The 25,050-nt window shown below is 43.1% G+C and overlaps 1 protein-coding gene across 1 annotated transcript in view; it reads right to left on the bottom strand.

Annotated features, from left to right (window-relative positions):
• Window positions 1-21,797, bottom strand: part of NEK11 (NIMA related kinase 11) — a gene marked incomplete at both ends in the record, with an annotated part of 143,220 nt that extends 121,423 nt beyond the window's left edge. The window contains 1 exon segment of the mRNA XM_084247818.1: window positions 21,628-21,797. Within this exon segment, the coding sequence (XP_084103944.1) occupies window positions 21,628-21,797 (170 nt within the window).
• Window positions 21,798-25,050: the final 3,253 nt, after the last annotated feature.

The raw sequence follows: 25,050 nt of genomic DNA, 5'->3' as shown, positions 1-25,050 counted from the left end.
TGCTCCAAATTTACAATTAATGTTAGGTTAATCTTCAAAATGCAATATATCTACTCTAATGCATAATTCATGTCATATTTTTATTTTGAACAGTGCGGGAAATCTTAGAATCATGGATTTCCCTGGGGTAATGAGATGTGGTGTGGAGCCTACCATGAAATCAAGATGTGGTAATAAACTGAATTTTCAGAAGCAACAAAAACTGATTAGCTCCATTTCCTTGACTAGGTAAAACTGAAAAAGGAGAAGCCCTGTTTAATGTAAAATTAAATTATGATTCAGGGAAGGAAGGGTGGTGCGCCAAAAACAAAATGAAAAGTAATTGAGGGTATAAAAAAAAAAAAAGTAATTGAGGGTATCAGTGAAATAATGTCCCCTAATCTTACTTGTAGCAGGTGCTGGTTGACTTCAAGTTCACAAAGACAGTCAAACTAGCAAACAGTTTGGAGACATAAACTTCAGTTTTTATTTCCCCATGTCATCATGGTGACTGCAATACATGGTAACATATGGACTTGAGCTCAAACTCTTTCACTATAAGCACGAAGCCAGTTGTCACTGTATTTAATTTTGAGACGGGGAGAAAAGTGAAGCTGTGTCTTAGCACACCCCCATGAGAGGGGACAAGCAGATTCAGGGTCTTATATTTGTGCTGAGTTGCGCGTCTACTGAAATAAAAGTCTGTCTTGCATCAGAACGCCAGGGCTTGTCCTACCAAAAAAGCTCAAATTAGAATCTACTAGGAAGGATCTAGTTTCCCTGAATGACAGCTTATGGGCATACCCGCTGATTTGTAATGCAAAAAAAGTCACTACGAGGAGAGAGGAGAAGGAGACACGGGGACGCAGGCTGGCCTGTCTCTGAGCATACAAGGCATCTTTTCAGAGTGAGGAAGGCAGAGGAGAACCTGACTAAATAAGTGCTTTGGAACCTTCTAGTTCACTGCACTTCAGAGATGGCCGCACAGTTTGTCCTGCCTTCCCCAGGAGTCCACGGGAGCTCAGCAGGGGAGACCGCTGCCTCACTCCAGGACCCTGAGCACAGAGCACGGGAAAGGATCTTGAGCGAGTTCTCCACCAGATTGTTTCTGGAGCTTCCTGAGTCTCTCTATGAGGATAAAACAAGGGCTGCATGTCAGTAAAACGAAAGGGAAAAGAAGTGTGAGATTTGAGAGCACGACATTTGAAGAAGACTCAAAGAAGGTCCGGGGTTCTAGAACAGTGTTTCTCAAAGTTTACCTTGCAAGTGAGTCACTGAGGGTCTGCAAGGTGGGGGGCTCTAAAAGGTCCAGGGGAGGCCCAGGCTGCCAGTAAGTAGCAAGTTTCGAGCAGGCAGGGTCCAGAAACCTGCCGAGGCAGATTTGTCCAAGAGCCCCAGGATGGTGAAGAGACTCCGAGGAGGGTGGGTTTGAAGAGCAGCCTGAACAAGAGGACAGGTGCCCCCCTCCTAGGCCACGGAGCCCGAGCTCTCATTTGACGACAAAGGTGGGAAGTGCTGCCGGATCAGCCTCCCCGTACAGATGAGGACGCTGGTGCCAGAGCCCACACAACTGGGCAAGCGCCCTCCTGAGAATATCTCACAGCCAACACCCATGACCCCAAAACTCTGGTCAGTTTCAAAACACCACAGGAAAATCTTCCTTATGATTCCAGCCCACAGCCTGAAAATTGCGGTTTGCTTTGGTTTCCTCCTGCTCTGATGCCAGGAGTGATAGGGTACAGCTGCTCGCTGACCCTTCAGACATTCCTCGTTACCTAATTTATTACTTTAATGTATTTATAGTCAGCCTTACTCTGCAGAGGATTTGCCATAACTTATATAATAGAAAACTGAGACCAGCAAGAGTAGATGGAAACAGAAATGGAACACCCACATATGCTTGTCAAAAATTGTTGCTACCGTTGAGCATTACATTTAATTCCAAACTTCCTGAAATGCATGACTCTTAGTCCTACTATTATTGTGGCTGTTATTGGTGGCAATGTCATGGGGGCGATTCTTGCCTATTACAAGGGGGCACTGCAATCTCTGAGCCAGTTTTCATTTTAGTCCCAAAGCCATGGTGTCACCAAGGACCTTGAGGACCTTATTCAACAGAATTTAATCGGAACCAGACTTACCATGAACACGTGGAATAACGCACTTGGATGTCTTAATTTAGCTTCTCAACTGTGACCTTAAGTCCAATGTCTCAACTCAGCACCTGTGCATCGAGCACCCACACTAAAGTAGCAACAACTGTGATAATACAAGCGCCGTGTGGCATCTGCTCTGTGCCAGAGACCATTTTGATCCTCATTTCTGCAGTGAAGAAACTGAGATACAGTTAAGTTGCAAACCGCACTTAGTCATAATGAACCAGAGCCCCCACTGCTGACTCCACGACACTTCATGACTAGGGGACCCTGCCTCCTGAGTTTGCGGGTCAGAGCTGCACACCTCAAACTCGATGCAAAGATATATTCTCTGCACCCGGGTTGATAATCTGAATTATTGGGGGAAAAGGAAGAGATGCCCTCCTTCTCCTGCACTCCTATCACCCCACAAAAAAAAAACACATGTTGCAACTTTCATTAAAAGTATCTTGCAGAAATTGTAGCCCAATAAGCCTGCCACAAATCTCTGGCAAAGCTGAAGAGCCAAAGATGAAACAGATGGCTTGTGAGCATTTAGAACATGAAACTGTGGCCAGTAGGGGCTCACATGTGTTTATAGAGACTAAGTCATACTAAATTAACCTCATTTCTTTTTGTGAGAGGGTTATTTGCTTGGGAGATCAGAGAAGCAAACAGTCATGGTATATCAGCCCATCTTTATGAAGTCATGTGTAGGGTAAAGAGAATGTCAGGCTTTTCTGCCCTTCCGCCATCAGGATAGATGATGGATCCTTGTCCTGAATGCATGCCTGATGGCAGGCACCTGGAATAGGGTGTGGGCATAGGTAGATGGGATTCAGCTGGGCTAAGACTGTGCTTTTAAGGGCGGCGTCACAGGGGGGACGCCAGCAGCAGCAGCAGCAGCAGCAGCAGCAGCAGCAGCAGCAGCAGCAGCAGCAGCAGCAGCAGCAGCAGCAGCAGTAGCAGCAGCAGCAGCAGTAGCAGCAGTAGAAGCCGAAGCAGAAGCCGAAAGAGAAGCCGAGAAGCAGCAGAACGAACTCCAGAGAGCTCAGATAGAGTGAAGACTTGCTGGGGGCTGGGAGGCCTGCCAGCCTCCCAGCCCCCCAGCCAGCACCCCTGCCTGCCATATGCCTGGTGAACCCCAAATAAAAAACCTGCAAAACTACTGAGGACTCTGACTCCTCCTTTACCCGGTCTGCATGGGATCAGAAAACCTGCACTGTGCCCAGTCCGGCCCTTACATCATGTTAACAGATGTCACTGAGAAGAGTCTCGTGGTATCTCTTGATATGGGAGAGATTCAACCTTCATGTGGACCAAACACACTGGAGCCGTGGTCTTGGATGCTTTGCAGGTCATGCTGTCAGGACTTATCCCTAACACTACCTTCACCCATGCTTTATATGGCTGGGATGAAGACCCCAGGACACAGCGACCAGGTCTGCCGAGGACACAGACACAAGCAGCGTGAGCAACAGACATAGGCAGAGTCCATTTTTCCAAGTGATTGACGAAGCTGAAATGTGAACTGGGAACTACCCTGGAAAATCAAATCCTCACATCTAAGATGAGTGAAACCTGGAGAGTAGAACAGCCCATCTATAAAAGCTGCGCAGGTGGTGTGTGGGTCGGGGAAGAATTGTCTCCCCAAATTCAGTGTGAGACCACACGAAGCCGTGACTGCTAAAAGGGCTCCTGAGACTCCACGCTTCTTTTGAAATGTAGAAAAGGCTTTAGGAATATTATACTTGGTTCCAGCAGGCCCCTTGTGTTCAGGCCTGGAAACCTCATTCCACAGGGAATTTTGTCACCAAACTTAGCCCAAGGAATGATGATTAAGATGTTGGAGGGTCTCAAAATCAGGCTGCACATGGAACAGAGACACTTCAGGGACAGAACTAATGTATTTGAAATAACAACCACTTAGGAAAATGAATGCACATAGTTCACTTCATACTTACAACTATGTGGTCATCCTTATTATCCCCATTTTACAGATGAGAAAACGGAGAGTGATAGTTCAGTCAGCTGGAGGGTAGCACAAGGTCCTTGAAGGAAACGTTGCCATTTCTCAACCTGGTAGATTCCACTAAATTTTATATATTCTGCCCTGTGATTAAATAACATAGCCTGGTATTAGTCATATCTAAAAGGGACTCTGAGTCTCCAACGAAAGAGAATATGTATGCTTTTCTTGCCTCTGGATGTTTTTCCCTACATCTCTGAAAAAGGGGGAAAAATAGAGTTTACCAGATCCACGTAAGCTATCTTATTTTGAAGACTGCTAAAAAGCAATCTGTTCTATATCGGGTTTCTTGGTTCCAAACTTGGTTCCATTTGGCTGACTAATGCCATAAAGGAATTCATTACAGCTTTAATGGGACAGTCACAGATTCACCAGGCATGTCTGGAGGATGAGAGTAGGAACAGCTTCCCTGCCTGGTGGCTGGCACTGGGTCCTGGGCACTGTTGCCGCGGGAACGCCATCCTGCTGTCGCTGCTACCACTAGAGGCCTTCCTATGCACATACTGCTGCTTAAATCCAGGTCCAGAGCACCAGACTGTAGAGTGCACAATTTGATCGTGGATAACTCAGTTGATAATGAATGAATGAATTCAACAGGTACACTGGGCATCATAGGGCATGTGAGGGAAAAAAACCCTCGAGGGCTCAAGGTACGCCTTCTAGGAGCTTACATTTTAGGTGAGCACGAGACATACAAAAGTAGTCAGGCAGCAAACACGGGGTTCCCCATAACCAAGGTAGCACAGTTTAAGCTGACAGCAGTGTTGTGGGGTTAACTCGTGCCCGGCCGTCCAACTAAGGCGAAGAGGGCACTTGGCAGCTCTCCCTTAGCCCCAGGGCTCTGTTCACCGCAAAGGACATTTTGCAGCCTTTGTGTCCCAACCAGAGAATCTTTCGTATGAAAGGCTAAAATTAAAATGCCTTTGCACTCTCTCTCCCCTATCAGCACAGAGAGAAGTAGACTGGCGGTGTTGGAGAATAATGATTAATACGGTTCAGAGAGATAGAGAGGTCCCGTCGACACAATGCCTTGAATGTGTGGCTTAATTTAAATTCTGTCTGACAGGACGGATTCAAGAGCTGTAAGATCTTTAGCAAGCAAGTGACATGAGAAAAGTAATATTTTGAAAAATGAGCTTGAGGAGAGAGTAGAGGAGCCTACCAGCCAATAAACTACTACAGATTTGAAGTTTCAAGAGGCTAAAATAAGGTGACCATGGAGAATGAAGATAAATCTGGGTGATTCTTGAGGAAGGGTTAGCAGGTGGTTAGGCCTGTGGTGGGCAAAGAAGGCAAACGCATGCAACACTATTTACCCATCTTAAGGAGAAAAAAAAGAACCAGCAGTGGATGAGGAAAAAAATATAAAGGATATTTTCCAGTTGATTCCCTAGACATCAGACATTGCCTAGCTATTGAAATGGAGATTTCCTTTAGACCCTGGGAATAAGAGGCTTCATAACGGGTGAAAGGAGAGATCGGGCTTTAGAGTCACTTGTTCTCAAGTGACAGAGAAAAGTGAGGAAGGTAAATGGAGTAAGTGACAACATCTGCTCTCAGTCTGTCCTCTTTCACCCCCGAGGACACTTTACCAGGTAAACTTTGGTTCTGTTAGTCATCAGAAGCTACACAAATTGCCTCGATGAGTAAAGGAAACCCAGTTAACAGTGATGAGACAAAGCATATTTCCTCTCATTAAACACGGCCTCCGGGACCTTTATGTCTAAGATTCCATGTGAGGTGATAAAGAGCTGTTCAAACAAGGTGACTTCACTTTGCTAATTATTTTTAGACCCTCAATATAGATCTACTTTTATTGCTACTGAGTGATGCCACAGGTCTGTCACTCATGGGGAGACTTTACCTGCCCCGCCCCCAGCAATACCCGCGAGTGCCGTGTTCAGGGCCGGCTCCCTGAACGTGGGACATTTGCAGTCGCAGGCTCAATGACGAGACAGGCCCTGCACTGAGTCTAATGTTCTGCTGTCATTGGCTTGAGATGTTTAGTTTTTTATCAACGGGCCCTGCATTTTCATTTTGTTCTGGGCCCTGCAAATCATGTAGCTTGTCCTGCCTGTAATATTTGGACATAAAAGCTATTTGTAATGGACTCTTGCTATGCTAACCAATTTCATTCTTGGCCACAGAACCAATTTTGCTCTTAAGCACTGGATAAAGTGAGGTAGCCTTCCCTGCGTCTAGCAATGTCAGGGTGCTCTTAAATAGGAGGGGTTGGAGGCCATTGAAACATTTGTAGAGACTGAAATAGCTGTTGATGCAAATCAGGTGCTCAGAGCTATGCTCCCACCAGTGGGGCCACTTAAAAATTAACTTTCTAGAGTCAGTAGAAAAGGCCAATCAAGTGGGAATCAACTGTGTGCACACTTTGATACAAGCCCCATTAAACACATACACCTTGCAACACGAGGAGAGATTTTAATTTGGTTCAGTTCCTAAAAGGAAGAATTAAACACACAGTGACAGACCTTCAAGGAAGGTTGAGACTCTCTGATGGGATTTTTATTGCATTCCAAAGTCAGGTTTTATTTCTTGTGGGTTATACTTCTAAAATTCCAACAGGTCAGGGAAATGTGATTATTAAGTCAGAATAGTTTTATCCTAACTCTTCAAGAATGCATATTTTAAAAATCTTATATAAAAATAAGTACTTTTATATAAAATTTCCACTTGTGTTTGAAATCTCTAGTTTGAAAAAAAAAATACCTTGAAGTCAAACTGAAACAATTCAAGGTAGTCTTGATAAGCTAAAGTGTACTTTTTATAGAACCAAGAAAAATAATGCTTGTCCTTAAAATTATCTGAAAACATATTTTCAGTGTTAACAGTTATCCTGAACTACAGATCAGTAATTCCTTGTAGCTTACATGGAACTTATTAAAAACCTTTTCATTGGAAGCCTCCTCATTAGAACCAGTATGAAATCAAATGTAATAATGCTCTTGAAGTGCTTTGTTTATTTCCAAGCAAAAGTTATGCTATTATTAATGGGGAACAGCTTATAAAAAGACAATTTTCTTGGACAAAAGGGATTATTAGTTTTATGGAATTTTACTTTATGCATCCCACAATTTCAGAAACTTTAATCAGTTTTCTACCTGATTGAAATTAAGAAAATTAATACAGGGCCTCCCCTGGTGGCGCAGCAGTTGAACTCTGGGCTGCAAGGCTGCCCGCAGCCTCTACAGCGCCAGTTCGATCCCCGGCCACTGGCGAGGGTCCCACATGGCGCGACAGACCTCTCCTGTCGCGCCTGTTGCTCCCCTCAGCAGTGTATTTCTTTGTCAGTCTGCCTGTTCTGTTCCCCGCTCTGGCTCTGGTGAATTCTCTCACCCTCCCGCGCTTCTGACTGTACCCAGTGCTTGTATAAATAAATAAATCTTTAAAAAAAAAAGAAAAGAAAATTAAGACGAAAGAAAATCAAATCCTCTATCAATTACAGATTTTATTTTCAAAATTTAGTGGTTAAACCCTCAACGGAGAGGCAGGAAATCTTATGGAAGTTCTCCGTTCCCCAGCACTGCTTAGATTCGGCTCTGACCTCTCCTCAGCAACCTCGGCTGTAGCTAGGGGCAACCCTATCGCCTGCACAGATGACTCTATGAGGAGCAGGTAGGATGTGAGGGTCTTAGGATCTCAGGCTGGGGTGATTTTCCTTTCCTGTCTGTCCGATAGTGTAGGTCATACAAGGGAACTGTGACAGTGGCTTTGCGATATCAAGTGATGGAGCTGAGTCAGCGGGGTTTGTTCCATCAGACACAACGGAGAAGCAACATCCAGATACTCCACCCGCAGCCTTCTGCTCTGCGCCTGAATGGAGGATTCTTCAGTGTCTACACAGCCCTGACCCAGAGTGGGTATTGCTTTCCCTGCAACTGGGGGCCACGGGCCAGAAGGGGGTGCCTGCCCCCATCCCCCATGACTGCATCTTTCAAGATGGAGAAGGCACTGCTCTGAACCCCTTTGCTATCTTCTCTCAAGGCAGACACTGGGTGCCCAGATGACAAGGAAGCAGGACTATATCATGGGGGAAAACTAGCAGCCACATGCCACAGAACAAACCTGGACCATTATTTTATACCCTGTGTAAACATAAACTCAAAATGGATTCAAGATTTGAAGGTAAGGACTGAAATCATAAAACTCCTAGAAAAAAAATACAGGCAGTAAGCTCCTTCGTCTTACTGATGTTTTCTTGAACCCGACTCCAACAGCAAGAGAAACACAAGCAAAATAAGCCAAGAGAATGACATCAAACTAAAAGCCTTCTGTGCAGTGAAGGAAACCATCAATAAAATGAAAAGCAAACCTGCTGAATAGTCACTGAATATTTGAGAACTTATTCACAAATCATATATCCAGGAAGGTGTTAATATTGAAAAACATATAAAGGGGGCCTCCCCAGTGGTGCAGCGGCTGAGCGCTGGGCTGCGATGCTGCCCACAGCCTCTACAGCGCCGGTTTGATCCCCAGCTGCGGACGAGGTTCCCGCATGGCACGCAGACCTCTCCTGCCACCCACTGCTCCCCTCAACAGCGTACTTTGTCAGTCTGCCTGTTCTGTCAGTCCTTCTGCCTGCTCTGCTCCCTGCTCTGGCTCTGGTGAATTCTCTCACCCTCCCGTGCTTCTGACTATACCCAGTACTTGTATAAATAAATTAATTAATTTTTAAAAAAGAAAAGAAAGACATATAAAGAGCTTGTACAACTCAATAACAACAAAATCCAATTGAAAAATGGACAGAACGCCTGAATAGACAATTTTCCAAGAACACATACAAAGCCGAACCTTGGTAAGATCTCAAAGCCAAGCTCTGTCTCAGACACACTGACAGCTCTGAAAGGTGTTTACCACACAACTTGAAATGTACTTCCCATGACTGGGCCACCCCAAGCGTAATACATCAAGAATGAAAATGTTCAATAATCCTATAATTATCATGTAAGTAGTATAATCCCATGGCATTGCATTTTTGTGTATCACCTGTTTTGTTGCTAAATACAAACATTAAAGACATAACCCGATTTTTGCTTTATACAGTCTTACCTTTAACAGACCTGGAAAGACTGGAAGTGGCCCGGGCATCTCAGCTCTAAAAGACCCTGATCTCGCTCACCCCATTGGCCCTCCTAATAGAGACAGATTTGCATTCACATCCTCTTTTCAGCCCAAATGTCAGCTCCTGGAGGATAATGGCTGTGGCTGTTCTGTGTCTGGCAGCCTAAAACTGCTCTTTGCCAGTTTTCATGCACAAGAGAGAGTTGAATGTGGTTACATGATGGCTTTTTCTTCCAAGTGAGAGACAGCATCCCCCTTTGTGTACACTTAAACTAGTGAACATCTACCTAATGGATAGACAGCAAGAAAAACCAGACCTATTGCACGCCAGTTAAATGGAATGTGAAGACAGAAAAAGATTTCTCCAAATTTATTCCTTAGCCAACTTGTGCTTTCCTAGGAAGAAGTTAAAAGTGTATTAATGACCTATTTTTAGCCTTTTATTTACTTAGCCAGTGAAATTAGAATACTGGTAGACTCGAATTAAGTTAAGATGACAGTATGGACCGTGACAATACTGTCGTTGGAATTACTGCCATGTCCGAGTAGTTGGCCTGCATATTACATGACCACCATCTGCTGTTCATGATGGTCAGGTTTAAAATAGTGACTTTCCTTTCTCTCCCCCTTACTGAATCTTTTGTAAATGTGAACATCTACTTATGACTAATTTCAACATGGCATCTGACATGGGTACTATTTCCCGAGTTGACCCCCCAGTAGATTAGAGCTAACCAGAATGGCCTGGAAAAAAAAAAAAAAGAGTTCAGTGGTGAACTTTGGGAAAAGCTCTTGGAGAGTCATAATTTATCCCAGAGACCCTCAGCAAAAACTGGTTTCTCTTTGTGGAACCCAGTGTTTAATCATGGAACTTTCCCTTTATGTACTATGCCTATTAATATTTGATAGCCTTTGGTGCGAGTTAGGGTTTAAGGTACTGAGTTCTAAAAACTGTTCTAAAAACTCAAAGCTGTTTCATTGTATCAAAAACCTGCAAACCAACTAGACAACTTTACAACATGATTTTTGCTTATAAATAATTTGCTACCAGATTTACCCAGGTTTTCTTACATCCCCTCCAGCAAACACAGCATGGCAAACTGACATTGTTGTCACTCTCCTTTCACTGCAAAGTTATTTCAGAAAGTGAAACGTCATTCCACCATGAGGCCTCAATAACAAGTTTATAGGATTGCTTCTCCTACTTTTCCCACAAAATACCACTAGCAGCAAAGAAGGATGAACTCACACCCTCAGAACGGTACTGCCAAGAGCAGGTAACGTCCCCGAAACCTCAGGCTTTACTTTTTAAACTCACACAAGAAATAGCAGCAAGTTTGTGAAATCACAAATGTTCAGGATTATTCACCGTAGTAGTGATTGGAATAACAAAAGATTAAAAACAACCCAATGTACACTACATTGACAGGAAATGGCTAGACATGCTGTAGCCAAAAGTGGAAGACACTGAATGACTGTTAAAAGATCTTTCCAAGTTGGAAAGATCTCCAAGATATCTGGGCAAATGAAGAAAAGCAAGAAACAGAAGTGGGCAATATGCCAGGTTTTATGGGAAGGGTGGCAAAAATAAGAAATCTTTATTCCAGAATTGCCTAAATATGCATGAAGCAATTCTGGCAGGAGCCACAGCCAACAGGTGTTACCTTTGGAAGAAGAGGATGAGAATTCAGGAAAAGGGAACAAGATTGAGCAGACACTTTGGATAAGATACATGAATATATTTTTAAGCCACATGAATATATCACCTATCAAAATTAAAATAAAAATTCAAAAATCAAGGCCTCCCAGGTGGCACAAGGGGTTAAGGCTCAGCACTATGAAGCCATCACTAGCCCCTGCAGCACCAGTTCAATCCCTGGCCAGGAAGCTGACCCACATGGAGCAGCAGACCTCTCCTGTCTGGCTCACTGCTCCCCTCAGCAGTGTATTTCAGTCCACCTGTTCTGCTCCCCACTGTGTCGCTGGTGAATCATCACACACACACACACACACACACACACGTGCGTGCACACACCCCTCTGGCCCTACACCCCTAGCTCTTGTATGCATAAATTAAATAAATCTTTAAAAAAAACTTTAAAAATCATACAAAACTTTTCACTCTGCTCCATGACAGTCATATTTGCCCTGAGGTTTTGGTTTTTTTTTAATTACCCAAATATTCTCACAAAGTAAACATAAACCCTGTGTATACAGTCCAGTGGTTTAGGCCAATTCAAACTTGCTTCAGTATTTAGCCTTTATTCCTCTTGGGGAATCGACATTAACCCTGAGAAAACCTGATAATGAAGTGGAAAAGGTCTAAACTAATGTTAAAATAAAGCCACAATGTAGACTAAACGTTTTAGGGAATAACTGATAACCGCTCTCAAGGCCACAAGCCTGACTCATACTCAGCACAAGTTCGATCCCCTGCCGGCCAGGGAGCAACCCACATGGCACAGCAGACCTTTCCTGTCTCGCCCACTGCTCCCCTCAGCAGTGTATTTCAGTCAATCTGCCTGTTCTGTTCCCCGCTCTGTCTCTGGTGAATCCTCTCACGCCGTGCACCTCTGGCCTGTACCCCAGCTCTTGTATGCATAAATAAATAAACCTTTAAAAAAATGCTTGCTCAACAGTTTGGGGTTTTATTTAATCTACAGGTGAGGGCTTTTTAAACGTGGCAGTGGTAACCTCCGTGAGTTACAACTCTTCCGCTCAAAATGGGTACTGACTTACTTTTGGAAATGACTACCTAGAAAGCGCCACGTTGTAGAACAAGAAACTGGGATGAGAAGCTGCACAGCGCGACACCCCATCCTTGCCCAGGGTGGCCGGGGACAGCCAACCCCCAAAGGGAAACCTGAGCTGCACAGCCCACGTTGTGCCCAACACTCTGACTACTCTCCAGAGATCTTAAAAAGCTTGGAGATTATATTAAAAAAAATTAACCAGTCTGGCTTAAACCAAGTAATTTCTCACTACAGTTCCTGAATTGAAAAAGGAATCAGGCTTCTTTTAGTTACACTTTCACAGTACTTTTATTTAAATGCTTTTTATCTACATGACAAACATGGCATCTCTTTCTATGAGAGATGTGGGCCAATAAATGAATCAAATACAACTCAGATGGGACAAGCACACGCAACATGACTAATGTACCTAGAAAATGTACTATAGGTACGACATCCTATCCCAGAAAAGATATTCTAAGGACAAGTTTTGTACTCTGTGTAACTCCTAAGAATGGCTTAATGAGCCAACGGTGCTATAAATGTCTCCTAAATGATCTCAAACTGAAGTTTTCTTTCTAGGCGTAAATAGGCCAGAATTAAAAAGACAGACAGTGTGAATAGATGAACCAATGCAGCATGACCAACGGGAGGCTGTTTGTTCCTGCTTTCATCGATTCTGATTCTTTCTCAGAGGGCTGTTCACTTTGGAATCCCTTCAGAGAAACAGGCAGTGGGCACCCAAGGACTTAAAACTCCCCTGCCACCTCCTGACGATCTGTTGGATATTCATAAGTGGCAAAATGATTCTACCTTTAGGATTTATTTCAGTTGTAATAATGAGTTATGAATAATTGATCACTGGGTAATAAATAATTCAGGGAGGCACACGGTTTCCAAGGAATCCTGGAGTGAATCTGGCTAATGGCATAATGCGGGCCGGAGGCAGCTGCTGAGGGGCCGCCCCACAATTACCCCACGCTGCAGAGGCCCAGGGAGTAAGTCCCTCTCAGCGTGGGCTTTGCAACGAGGGGCCACGTTAATGCCTTTTGAATTCTCATAAAGTACAATAGAATTCCCCCCAGGGTATGCCAGTGCCTGCCCTAGATGCTCATGAGACACTGAACCCTGACCTCTTCATCCATCAGACCAGGACATCTGCATGAGCTGAGCATCCCTGCCGCTGAGCTCGTGTTGACCTGAAAAACTCAAATCAAGAATACGCACACATACACACACGCACTTGTGCATGCATGTAGACACACCTATGTGGGTGTGCATATATACATGTAGTCTGTATGTGTGTGTGTCTGTGAATACACAGAGGCCTATCCACACAGAGTTTTTATGATTATGCAAAACGAGCAAAATAACATCAAAGTATTTTACCTGGAGGAAATTATCTACTATTCTCAGTTTTCAAAATCTTTTGAATATAACTTATGGTATGAGCTCAAAACTCAGCTTTTTTGAAGACAGTAAGACAACTGAATTTCAAGTCCCTTCTATATCCAATATCCAAATGCTTCCCTTCCTAAGTGATGGTCAACTCCTTGAGAACCACAGTTGTCATTGATCCATCTTGTAATTTTTATTTCCAAAACAATTCTCCATAGAACACTACTCATTAGAGCTCAATAATCATTACACTGAAACTTTTTTTTTTTTAAAGAGCACGTGAGTTAAAAGCAGTTGATGAACAAATAACAAATCTAATCATGTGAAAAGTGAACGGGCCGATCTTGCTCGGAATCCTACAATAGGGCTGCACTGGTGGAGGGAGAGGCAGAAGGTGAGAAAGAAGACAGGAGAAGAACTGCTGGGCCACAAATCTTCCCCAAATCTCCTCTGAGGGAAGGCAGGGATAGGCCACTGATTAGGCTTTAAAGGGTTTCTCCAAATTCAAACAAACAGGAAAGTGGAAACATCATTCACACTCTAATTAAAATGCTGGAAAAACTGACACTGAAACACATTCTAACCGAAGCTTCAGGAGTGACTTTTCACTCTCAGAAATTGAGAACTCTACGACCGGCGACAAGAATATCAACTTTAGCCTTTAACCTTCCTTCCTCATAAGGGGTTATGAAAAACAAAGCCCAAAGCTTATCATTTTTCTCTGAACTCAAAACAGTAAAGATTGATTAGTCTGAATCCAAAGATTAAAAAGCAACATTCTGTTTAAACGATCAAACTTCACGGTGAGTATCACTAGCTACCGTAAGACCAGCCGGTTTAACATCTTAGAAGTTTTCCTTCATCGCCGTCCAGTGTTTGTATTTTCTAAACACATTTATTAAGAATAATTGACACATAAAGGACATATGTATATGCCCATGACATCATCAATTAAGATAATCAGTGTGTCTATCATCAACCATCAACCGCAACTATATTTTGGGTGGGTTTTTCACATAATCACTAAATAACAACACTACTAAATTTATTCTATAACATACTACATGCTACACTACTAAATTTATTCTATAACATCTCAAACATTTTATAATTGTTCATTCATTCATATGAGTATCGGGTATAACAGGGTTAAAGTTATAAAAGTAGGTGACTATGTTCTTATGAGCCTCTGGAACAGAAATTCAGTTTCACAGCATTTTAAAGCAATGAAGGTCACATAATGTTAACTGCTTATTTTTAATACTACATGAAATTATTTCTATAATACATAGTGTAGTATACAAACTACTTTTAGAACTCTTTGGTGTCAACAATGTCTATTTCCCATGTAAAAAACAAATTTACAAATCATTAGTTCCAAAGATCCCATATAAATAACAAATTTACAAATCATTAATTCCAAAGCTAAAGGACTAACTGACCAAGAAACTAACAATAACATAAAGGTTGTTTTTCCCCCTTGTTGACTTTTAAGTCATAGATATCACTCTAAGCTCACTTTTTAGACATAGAAGTCATGACAACTAAAACTGAAATTTTTCCCAGGAAATTTGTGTCAAGAATAGTAAAATGAACCAGAAACTAATTTCATCCTGAAAGTCTTTCATCTTCTTATTTCTCTGATGTTTGAGTTATCAACATATCTCAATCCAAGTTTCTTAGAGGTGGATGCTAGCACAACTCAAATTTCAGTTCAAATTGGGTATAAAGTTGGGTGGTGGCCACAATTGCCCGTATCTGCTTCTAGGTCAACACCCATGTCTAAAAAGGAAGCATACCATTACCAGAAAGAAAAGGATTCCATCAGCTGAGGCTGTTGGAGTGAGGGGTGTGTGCAGTTGTATGCCAGGCAGAGTGCTGGGCTGCTTGGAGGAAAAGTGGTTGGAGGAACAAGTCTCCCAAGAGCATTGCTTAAATAACCAAGAACAAGAAGGGCAATTTACAGACTACATCTGAGGTCAGAAAATTAAAGTTAGTCCAGAATTATTCCTACTCAACCACTAAAAACTTGGGATTTGGTTATTGAGTTTCCTCTGGAATCTACTAAAAGTTAGCTCAGTCTTTGATCAAATACATCTCACCAAAAAAAAGTCCTTTTGGGGGGTGGGGGTTAAACATGAATTATATTATATCCATGAAGTTGTGTTCTCACATAATATGCACTCACCCTGAAAGTGCTTTATTTAATGAATAAATGAGATTAACATTTAAAATAATAAGCTTAACTCACAAATCTTGCTTTTTGAAATTTTGGTGCATTCAGTAATGACAATGTAAAGGGACTAGCATATTCTATTACATTTCTAAGTTACCATTTACTAAAATAGTTTAGATATTCCCCCTATCCCATACATTTAAATTAAGAATAGTATTCCTGGGCCTCCCTGGTGGCGCAGCGGTTGAGCGCTGGGCTGTGAAGCTGCCTGTAGCCTCTGCAGTGCTGGTTCGATCCCCGCAGACCTCTCCTGTCTCGCCCGCTGCTTCCCTCAGCAGTGTATTTCATCAGTCTGCCTGTTCTGTTCCCTGTTCTGGCTCTGGTGAATTCTTCCCCCCCCCCCCCCCCCGCCGTACTTCTGACTGTACCCAGTGCTTGTATAAATAAATAAATAAATCTTAAAAAAAAAAAAGAATAGTATTCCTTAGTTCCTGGGGTTATTATTCAGTGTTAGCAAAACTATTAGCCACCCTATTCACAAATCCACCAAAACAATACATTGGAAGAATAAAGAATGTGATAAGAATTTAAACAGCCAGTCTGAAAAATCTAGTAATAGGTCTATACTCTTTTCCTGTCAATCATCTATGTGTGGCATTTTAAATATAAATCACTTCTCATTTTCTCTCAAGCCTTTGAGATATAAGAAAAGAAAATATATAAGAAAGTCTTTTCTTTTAAAGGGCTTTTTAAAAAAAAAGATTTTGTGTATGCTATTGTCTTCTTTCTAAATGCTTCTTGGTGATTTAGTTTTCAAAGCAGGCTTTTTCTTTTTGGCCTCCTGCCCAAGCCAAAATGAGACCGAGGATTTCCCCGCATCCTACTCATCCTAAAATATTTTATTTATTAGTCATCTCTCATCTGTAAATATGAAAAACCAGATAAAAAGCTCATGGGTTCTTTTATACTAATATATGCAGCAAAGCAGCCTCGGGAAAATGTAAATCATTTACCCCAGAATATCGACTTCATTACCATGACAGAGATAAGGAGCCTTTTCCCTTTCCCCCTTCGATCTCCCAAACCTTCTAGTTTTAATCCGGCCAAAGCTCAGAGCCTTGACTTTATGGCAGGCCATGAATGACAAAATCCTAAGTGAAGTCCAAGGGCAAATTCACCCTTTCCAGATTTACCTAAAGGAATCCCAGCACAAGATCCTCCAAACATACTATCTCAATATGCTTTCACATTGCAATTGAAGATTGTAAACGGAAGATTTTAAAGGAAAAAGACCTGACCATGAAAAACTGAAGAAAGCTGTGTTTTCTGGCAGGGAAAAATCATTCGTTTGTCCCAAATTGCTTTCATAACTCTCCACTGTGTAAACCATGAATCCTATTAAATTAACTCAGCCCACTCAATAACCCGATTCTCCCTTCACGGAACCCACTGGAGAGAGCTCCTGGTCATAAAATAGAAATAATAGCTTTAATAAGAGTACAGCAAATGGGCTCAAAGCTGGACTCACTAAATCTACTAATGCTTCGTTTATACTGACTCCAAACTGAAAGTAAGGGCATGTTAGAATGATGAGTTAAATCAGACAGAAAATCTACAGCTAGGTGTTAGCAGGTACAAAATATAAACACTAGCTACATGAAGGCCTCCAGCTATTAAAAAGCAGAAATTACTGTCACGCTCTGCCACCAAGAGCTTGCCTCAAATATTCTAAAATCTATGCATTCTTGGAAGAACTATTACTCATTTTTAATTATTTTTGACACTGTCAGGCTACTGTGCTCCACTTATTAATTCTGTAAGAGGAAATAATGTCCTTTTTTATAAATAGTGAAAACTTACACAGAGAAAGGGAGGCTTTTCGGTTCATTCCTCACAATATGAAAACCAATTTCTCCATTTCTCAATGTGTCAGAAATAAACGTGAAAATGGATGAAGTCATTCTTTCCTAATTACAACTGAGCCTCTCAGAAAATGTGGCCATAACTCACAACTGGTCCAAAGAGGCTTCAGTGAGGTGCCACCGAGTGCCCATCACCTCTCAGTGACTGACGTGGGTAAACCAAGGTTCTTCTATAGCTTTTCAGGGTTATACCATTAACAGAGAACATACTGAAGCAGTCACATCTCTGCAGATGCTAAGTGGTACAATTAACAGTTTCCTACTTTGACTTCAAAGCGGGTACTAGGACACACATATCCGATAAGAGGGAGCCAGGATAAATGATATTAAAGTCACAGAGTAGACCATTAACACAGGTTTTTAAAGTGCTTTTAAGAGTATTTGAAAACACAGGAAAATACTTATGTTTTTGTACTTCCAAAAAAAAAAAAAAAGTGCAAAATCACATAAGCACAGAACCTCCTTCTATCTTCGGGCCTTTGGCACCAAATGAAGCCTCCTTCCCTCCTTGTGCCTAGTTCGGTGTCCTCAGGCCAGCAGCAAGCAGAAGTGGGGACACAGATGCTCAGACTTACTGAATCAGAAGCTTGGGGAGTAGAGCCCAGCAACTGGTGTTTATCAAGCCCTCCAGGCAATTCTAAGACCACTGGCTAGTTCTTAGCCACTCTTGGGTGTCCACTGAATTAGCAGCTTGTCAGGGAAGCCAGAGCTCGCCAGCCCCACCCTGCCAGCGTAGGTAGGTCAGCTGTACCCACAGCCACCCCGACTCTTCTTTCACAACAGCTATACCAGTTTGTAGTTATTTATTTATTTATTAAAGATTTATTTTTTATTTACACAATAGCTGGGGCACAGGCCAGAGGCGCGGGTGGGTGAGAGGATTCACCACAGACAGAGCGGGGAACAGAACAGGCAGACAGACCGAAAGCTCTGCTGAGGGGAGCAGCGGGCGAGACTGGAGAGGTCTGCCGCGCCATGTGGGACCCTCCCTGGCGGGCTGGGAATTGAACCCACGCTGCAGAGGCTGCGGACAGCTTCACAGCGCTGCGCTCAACCTACAGGGGGAGGCCCTGTAGTTACTTATTTTTATGATGATACAGTTAGTGTCTTTCTCTCAAAGTCTGGCTGCACGTTTGACGCATGTGAAATGTCTCAAAAATCCAGATGCCTGGAGGATGACCCAATTAAAACGGAACACACTGGGGAAGGACTCCAGCATGTGTATTTTGAAATACTGTGATTGCACTGCTGAGTCAAGGTCGGGAGCCACTGTATTGGACTCAGGCTTTGTGAAGAGCAGGTGATTGGCAAAGGCGACCAGTATGTGGAGTTCTTTATGTTGCTGGGGTCTTGTTTTTAATCTTGCCTGGGTACAAAATGGCAAATGTACAAAAAAAGTGTTCCGTGAAAAGCAACTCTCCCTCATTCTTCATCCTCCATATCTGAGGCAACTGTAAGTTTCCTTAAAAGAGTAAGTATTTGTTAATGCAGACAAGAAAAAGCAGAAGTTAGGTGGCAGGATCATGGATCATTTTCCTGCAATGCCCATCCGTGTTTTCTGTGCAATGCATGCCATAAGACGTTTAAGCAGGGGGCTGTTGCCAGTAGTTCTGTGTATGTTACTTCTGTCTCTCTTTTAGACCAGAAGCTCATGTGGGCCAAGACTTACCTTCTATGGTTTCAGATTCCTCCCTGGTATTTGGTTCGTAGCAAAGGTTTAATACTTAAATTGTAGTAAGTACTTGGTAGATGACAGACTGAAATAGGTGACAGCAGAAAATCAACTCCACATAATAATATCACTGTATCTTAAATGTGATAAAATACACAAATCTAAAGTCCAGCAGTCTATGCTGCTGTGGTATATGTTGCAATTCACTGCAGTTTGGCCTTGATTAACTGTTTTTTTTATAATGAACAAGTAGCCATGCACAAGTTTAATCATGTATTTGAGTGTTTGAGGTTAAACCTATTTCCTAAACATCTCTTTTTTAAAAAAAAAGATTTATTTATTTATGCATACAAGAGCTGGGGTACAGGCCAGAGGTGTGGTGGGTGAGAGGATTCACAGAGACTCTGTTAGAGTAGGGAACAGAACAGGCAGATTGACCAAAGTACACTGCTGAGGGGAGCAGCAGGCGAGTCAGGAGAGGTCTGCTGTGCCATGTGGGTTGCTCCCTGGCCAGTGAGGGATTGAACTCGTGTTGCAGAGGTTGTGGAGAGTTTCATAGTGCTGCGTCTTAAGCCCTTGTGCCACCAGGGAGATCCTAAACATCTCTTTTTGAAGAAATTACACATACTATACTAAGATCCAAACTTCTTGGCTTGTCAAAATCCATGAGCTCATTAAAAAATATTTCACAGCTTAACAAAAATATAAAATTATGAAAAAGAATTAGAACTTGAATAAAACTAGATTTTGAGGGATGAGTTAATATTATCACATCCATTAGGACAGAGTTTCTATCATTATGAAATATTTCCAAATATTGTTTTATTAATTTCATGACACAGAATGTAATAAAATCTATTCTACTATGATAATTAAAAAAGCAATGGTAGATATTTGTGCCAAAAAGAAAACTCTCTCCAAACATATATTAGTCAGGTGTAATTCCTCTGGCTTTTTTCCCCATCCCATGGCTAATGCAGAAAGTGAATTAAAATGGAAAGGTATGTGGTATTTCCATTGTAATTAACATTCAGGGAATATGCAAAACGTCAATGGTAGCGAGGCGCCACCAAGTGGCACAATGATGCTTGCACTATCCTGATTGAAAAAGCAATGCTACTACCTACTCCCTTTTTGTCTGATTCTTTGAATAAGTCTTAAAGTGTATATTAGGTGGCCCGAGCTTTCACATGGGGCTATTTAACAAGTGTGCTACAGGCCAGTTCAGACTCATGGCCTGCACAAGCCACTCCTTCAGGAACAGGAAGCCAGGGATAATCTGGGATATAAGGCATATTTTCTTTATTCCCTCAAAAGGTACCTATGAGGGCCTCCCTGGTGGCGCAGGGGTTAAAGACACAGCGCTATCAAGCTATCCCCAGCCACTGTGGCATGAGTTCAATCCCCAACCAGGGAGCTGACCCACATGGCACAGCAGACCTCTGCTGTCTCACCTGCTGCTCCCCTCAGCAGTGTATTTCAGTAGGTCTGCCTGTTCTGCTCCCCACGCTGCCTCTGGTGACTCCTCTCACCCACTGCACCTCTGGCCTACACCTCAGTTCTTGTATGCATAAATAAATAAATCTTTTTTAAAAAAAAGGTACCCATAAGGTTTTATGCCCATTCCATGGATGATGAAACTGAAGTTCATATTAGGAAGCTGCCTAGCCTTAACCTCACAGTTGAGAGTAGGGCCTGCTTCTTGACCTGCTCACTTGCAAAGCTAAGTGGAAATTTGTTCTTCCAGAGTTAAGGGTTGGTTTCTTGGTTCATTCTTGCTTCTTTCTCTTCTTCCTGAAGTATGAGTTTCTTATCCTGACTTCAGTTCTCATGAACTTTTCACCACAGAAAATTCAAACAAAGCTAAAAATGAAGATTCAGTCTTAACTGTAAGTGATCTCTTGTATAACTGCATTAAGAGTTGTTCTCTACTTAGAAAAGTTGGTGTGGTCTGATCGATATGAAAGGAAAGGCAGGTCACCAACATAAGTTCATCTGAGATGAAGGGCCCTGTTCAGTTTAAATATGTAATTTGGGGACTGTATGAAGACAGACTTTGAACATCTCGTTCATAGAAAAAAGCCCAAGAAAATTAATAGTATACTTCGTACGCCCTCCTCACCTCAAATGTGAATTACCATTCATTTGCATTTCATAACATTTCTAAAAAACGCAGTCATTATAAACAATTCTTAGTCTCTCATTCAAGAAGTGCCAATCAAGTGAAGTGGCAGCAATGTTGTAATTGAGACTCTGGAATGCATAAAGACCTTCTTTTCACAAAATCTACCCATTCCCTTCTCTAGGTCATCTGGGTACTTTACTCACCTGCTGAAATGCCTTTAAGACCCTTATCTGAAGAGACCATTCAAGGAGCTTTCCTATTTCTTACTAAATTCTCATTTTAATGCAAAAAGCAAAGTGAATGGTACCCCATGTTTTTAATCAGCTCAGAACTCCACATACAGGGCCGTCAACTCAAGATTTGTATGAAATATTTTTACTTACAGTTCCTCTCCTTGTTTGGCTTTCTTGTCTGAAACCAGATAGACAGTTCCAAAACTTCCACTGCCAAGCTTCTGCTGAAGCACATATCTTCTCGCAATCAAGCCCTTTGGATATGTGGAAATGGTTCTTGATCCACTCACACACTTAGCAGTCTCTTGGAATTTCAGCATTGCTCCAGTGAGAGAGAATTGGCTCAGATGTTCAAAGAAACTCAACATTCAAGTCTCCAAGGAGATGGTCAAGTTCATCCAAGGACATCATTCAATACCTTAAAGATAGGAAATCCAGAGTTCAGGTCTGAACTATTCCTAATAAAAACTGTAAAGTCTGGGCAGTGATACCCGAACCCTGATTAGTGAGCCGAATGACACCATATCAAGTTATTAGTTTAATGACGTGAGAGAAAACATTGAAAGGTATCAATACTGCAGATTCCAATAGAAGGCAGTCAGTGTTTCACAGGGAGAAAGCCTTCCTTCATACATCCAAATTTGGCAAACCTGAGTTTCACTCAAATTTCCCCCAAGTTCTCAGATGTCCAGATGTTTCTGATCAACAATCTGTTTAAGATTTATATTCTCTCATACTTAAAAAAAGCACATTAAAAAAAGCACATATAAAAAAATAAGAACATTAGTGTTTCCTTAAATCTATTGTTTCCTTAAATCTATTTGCATCAACCTTTTTGCAATTCTTTATTCTTAGCTAATGTGTATTTTGATTTACAAATAGTGATTGAGCATCAAACCAGAAATTAGCATAATGTTCATTTCTTTAGTTTTTTTCCCCCCTATGAACTATGTGATATTTGCATTTATTAGAATAGATGTGATGAGGGGTATGGATCAGAATGAGGTTTTTTCCTGCCTTAAGTAGATTCTGACATTTCTATTATTCACGCTGCGTATTGAGTAATCGCCCTGGATTGGAAATAAGAAGTGTCACAAATGAAATTCAAACCTAAAATTGTATGTTAATGTTAGTCGACTAGAAATCTAGGAAAATTATTAATTCCTTCAGGAGCTAAATGTACAGTAGAATCACGGAAGGCAGGACTGTTTCATATGAGCACATGCATGGTAAAATCACTTTTCTTTCATGAAAATAAAAAATGCTTTTGAGTAATCATAAAATGTGGGCTTTGTTTTAAATCTGTATACATACTTGATTATAAGTTGAAGACTGTCTATGCCTTGGGAGAAGGCATAGACAGTTTATCCCTTATCCCAAGGCACAGACAGTTTCCATAGTCAACAATTCCTAAGTTATAAGACAAAAATCGATTGTGTATAATGTCAAAATAAGGTGTTATCTGTGTAGTTTGGGGCATGTGGCCCATGGGCAGGCTTCACATGGTGGTGGCCAATTACAAAGTTCCTCAGAATAGAAAAAAAGCAAGTAAATGTCCATTTGCAGTGTTTTCTTTTTTGAAGTGATATATCAATCAGTTAAGTCTCCCTGAGGGTGCAGGGGGAAGGTAGGAAGGCAGGAAGAAAGGGAGAAACCAAATCACCTGAGTGCGCCCTGGGCACAACTCTATTAAAACAACATCAGCATTAAGCTGGAATGACAGCGCTGGTGTCATACCTCAGAATCCCTTAAAACACAAGCAATTATGTGGGATTACTGAGATTACAGAAAATATGAGTGAAATCTGCTGAAAATATAAATGGACAACAGGCCATCAAATGTGGCTTTTGTTTGCTTTGTCTACTGATATAAAAAATGATGTGTCCTGGACAAATAAAGCTGTTGAGAGAAATGTCTAGTCTCACAAGCCTTTTCAACTCAAAGGACCCTTAAAATCACTCAGCGATTCTTCCTCTTTTAGAGAAAAGGCCTCCTGTTCAGCACAAAACAGAATAGTTCTCTGGTCAGTTCAGTTTCCCAGAGGCTCCTAATTTGTAAGAGACAGGAGTAGCTAAGCAGTCTAGTGGGGTGCCACAAAGCAGGGGGGGGTGTGTGTGTGGGGGGAGGGGCTTTGGGACTAGGTTTCCTCTGCATAACCAAACAAACTTAGCCCAGTAGCCCTGCCTGGTTCACCTTCAGACCTTCCATACCATTAGTCCCTATACAGACACCAAGGAATGTACAGCGCCCTCTTGATTCTAGAACTATTTGTGCACAAGTTTCCTTCGCCGCACCTCTCCCCCAACACTTGTGAGTTGGGAGAACTTGAGTACGGGGGAACAAACTTTATCTTTCTATCCTCCGTGCCTGGCATACAGCAGGTGTTCAGAACCCTTTGTTAGGGAAAAAAACAAAAAACAAAAAACGGGAAGGGAACTTTGGGAACGGCTGGAGACAACTGCCTTGGAAGTGCCACTCATTTGGTTGAGGAGCAAAGGACAAGGAATGGTGAGTGTTTTTCACGGGTTGACACCAAGCAGTTCTCTTCTCCGGTAATAATAAACAAGAGGAAGCACATGCGAGAGCAGCTCCGCTAACGTGGGACTGACTCTAACCTGAAAGGGAAATCTTCACTTCAAGGTAAAAGAGCCAATTTGGTGCCTCAACTTTTAAAAATGTGCATTTTTGCAAAGGGGGGGTAACGTACATCGAGAGGCACAGGCCACACGCGGTCTCCGGAGACGGCGCAGGTCTGGGAGCTGGAGTGGGGGGGCGCGAGGAGGTCGCGGGCGGGGCGGCCCAGGGACGCGGGAGCCGGCCGGACAGCCCGGAACACTCCTTGCCCGACGACGGGGAGCCAGGCACCCCGCGCCGAGCGCCTTCTGCATTACCTTTCCGCGTCCGGCCAGGAGCCGGGGCGCCGGGGCCTGCCCTGAGTGCCGCCCGTGATTGCACTGTGCGCGGCCAGGCGCAGGCCCGCCACGGCTGTTTGGCATCATTGCCAGGGAGACGGCGCGGGTCGTGCCGGGAAGTCGGGGCGCGGCGGCCGCGAGCGCGTCACCGAGGCGGAAGCGTGCGCGTCACCGAGGCGGAAGCGTGCGCCACCGGGTGTGCGGGGAAAAGGCTGGCGCCCTGCGGGCCTCACTGCCCTGCCGAGTCTCCTCCCCAGCCTTGCGGGCCCCCTCGCGCCTTAAAGCCCGGAAGCACCTTCTCCCTCGCCGTCGGACACCGGGGGCTCAGGGACCCCAGGCTCCCGTGACGTCAGACCTGAGACTTCCGGTTCCCGCTCGGGGGGGGTGGGACTCTCAGGTGCGGGGCTCCCGGGGGCTCCTGGGGAGGGGCCGAGGGGCCGGGAGGCCGCCGTGGGTGGCGGGGTGTGAGGACCCTGGTGGCGCAAGGCGTGAGGGTGTTTGAAAGTTGAGCTCGAGGCTTTGTGCGCCTTTCACTCTGCAGTGCGCCTTTAGTTGAACTGCTGCGCCCTGCAGTGGCCTGGGCTTAGCTTAGGGTGAGCCTGCACGGGCCCTGCTCGCAGGAGCTTTCCAAGGCGAACTTGTAAGTGCTACGCAGGAGAAG

Source organism: Talpa europaea (assembly GCF_964194135.1).
Source record: "Talpa europaea genome assembly, chromosome: 11".
Classification (NCBI taxonomy): Eukaryota; Metazoa; Chordata; class Mammalia; order Eulipotyphla; family Talpidae; genus Talpa; species Talpa europaea.
This window is presented reverse-complemented; position numbering and strand designations above follow the sequence as displayed.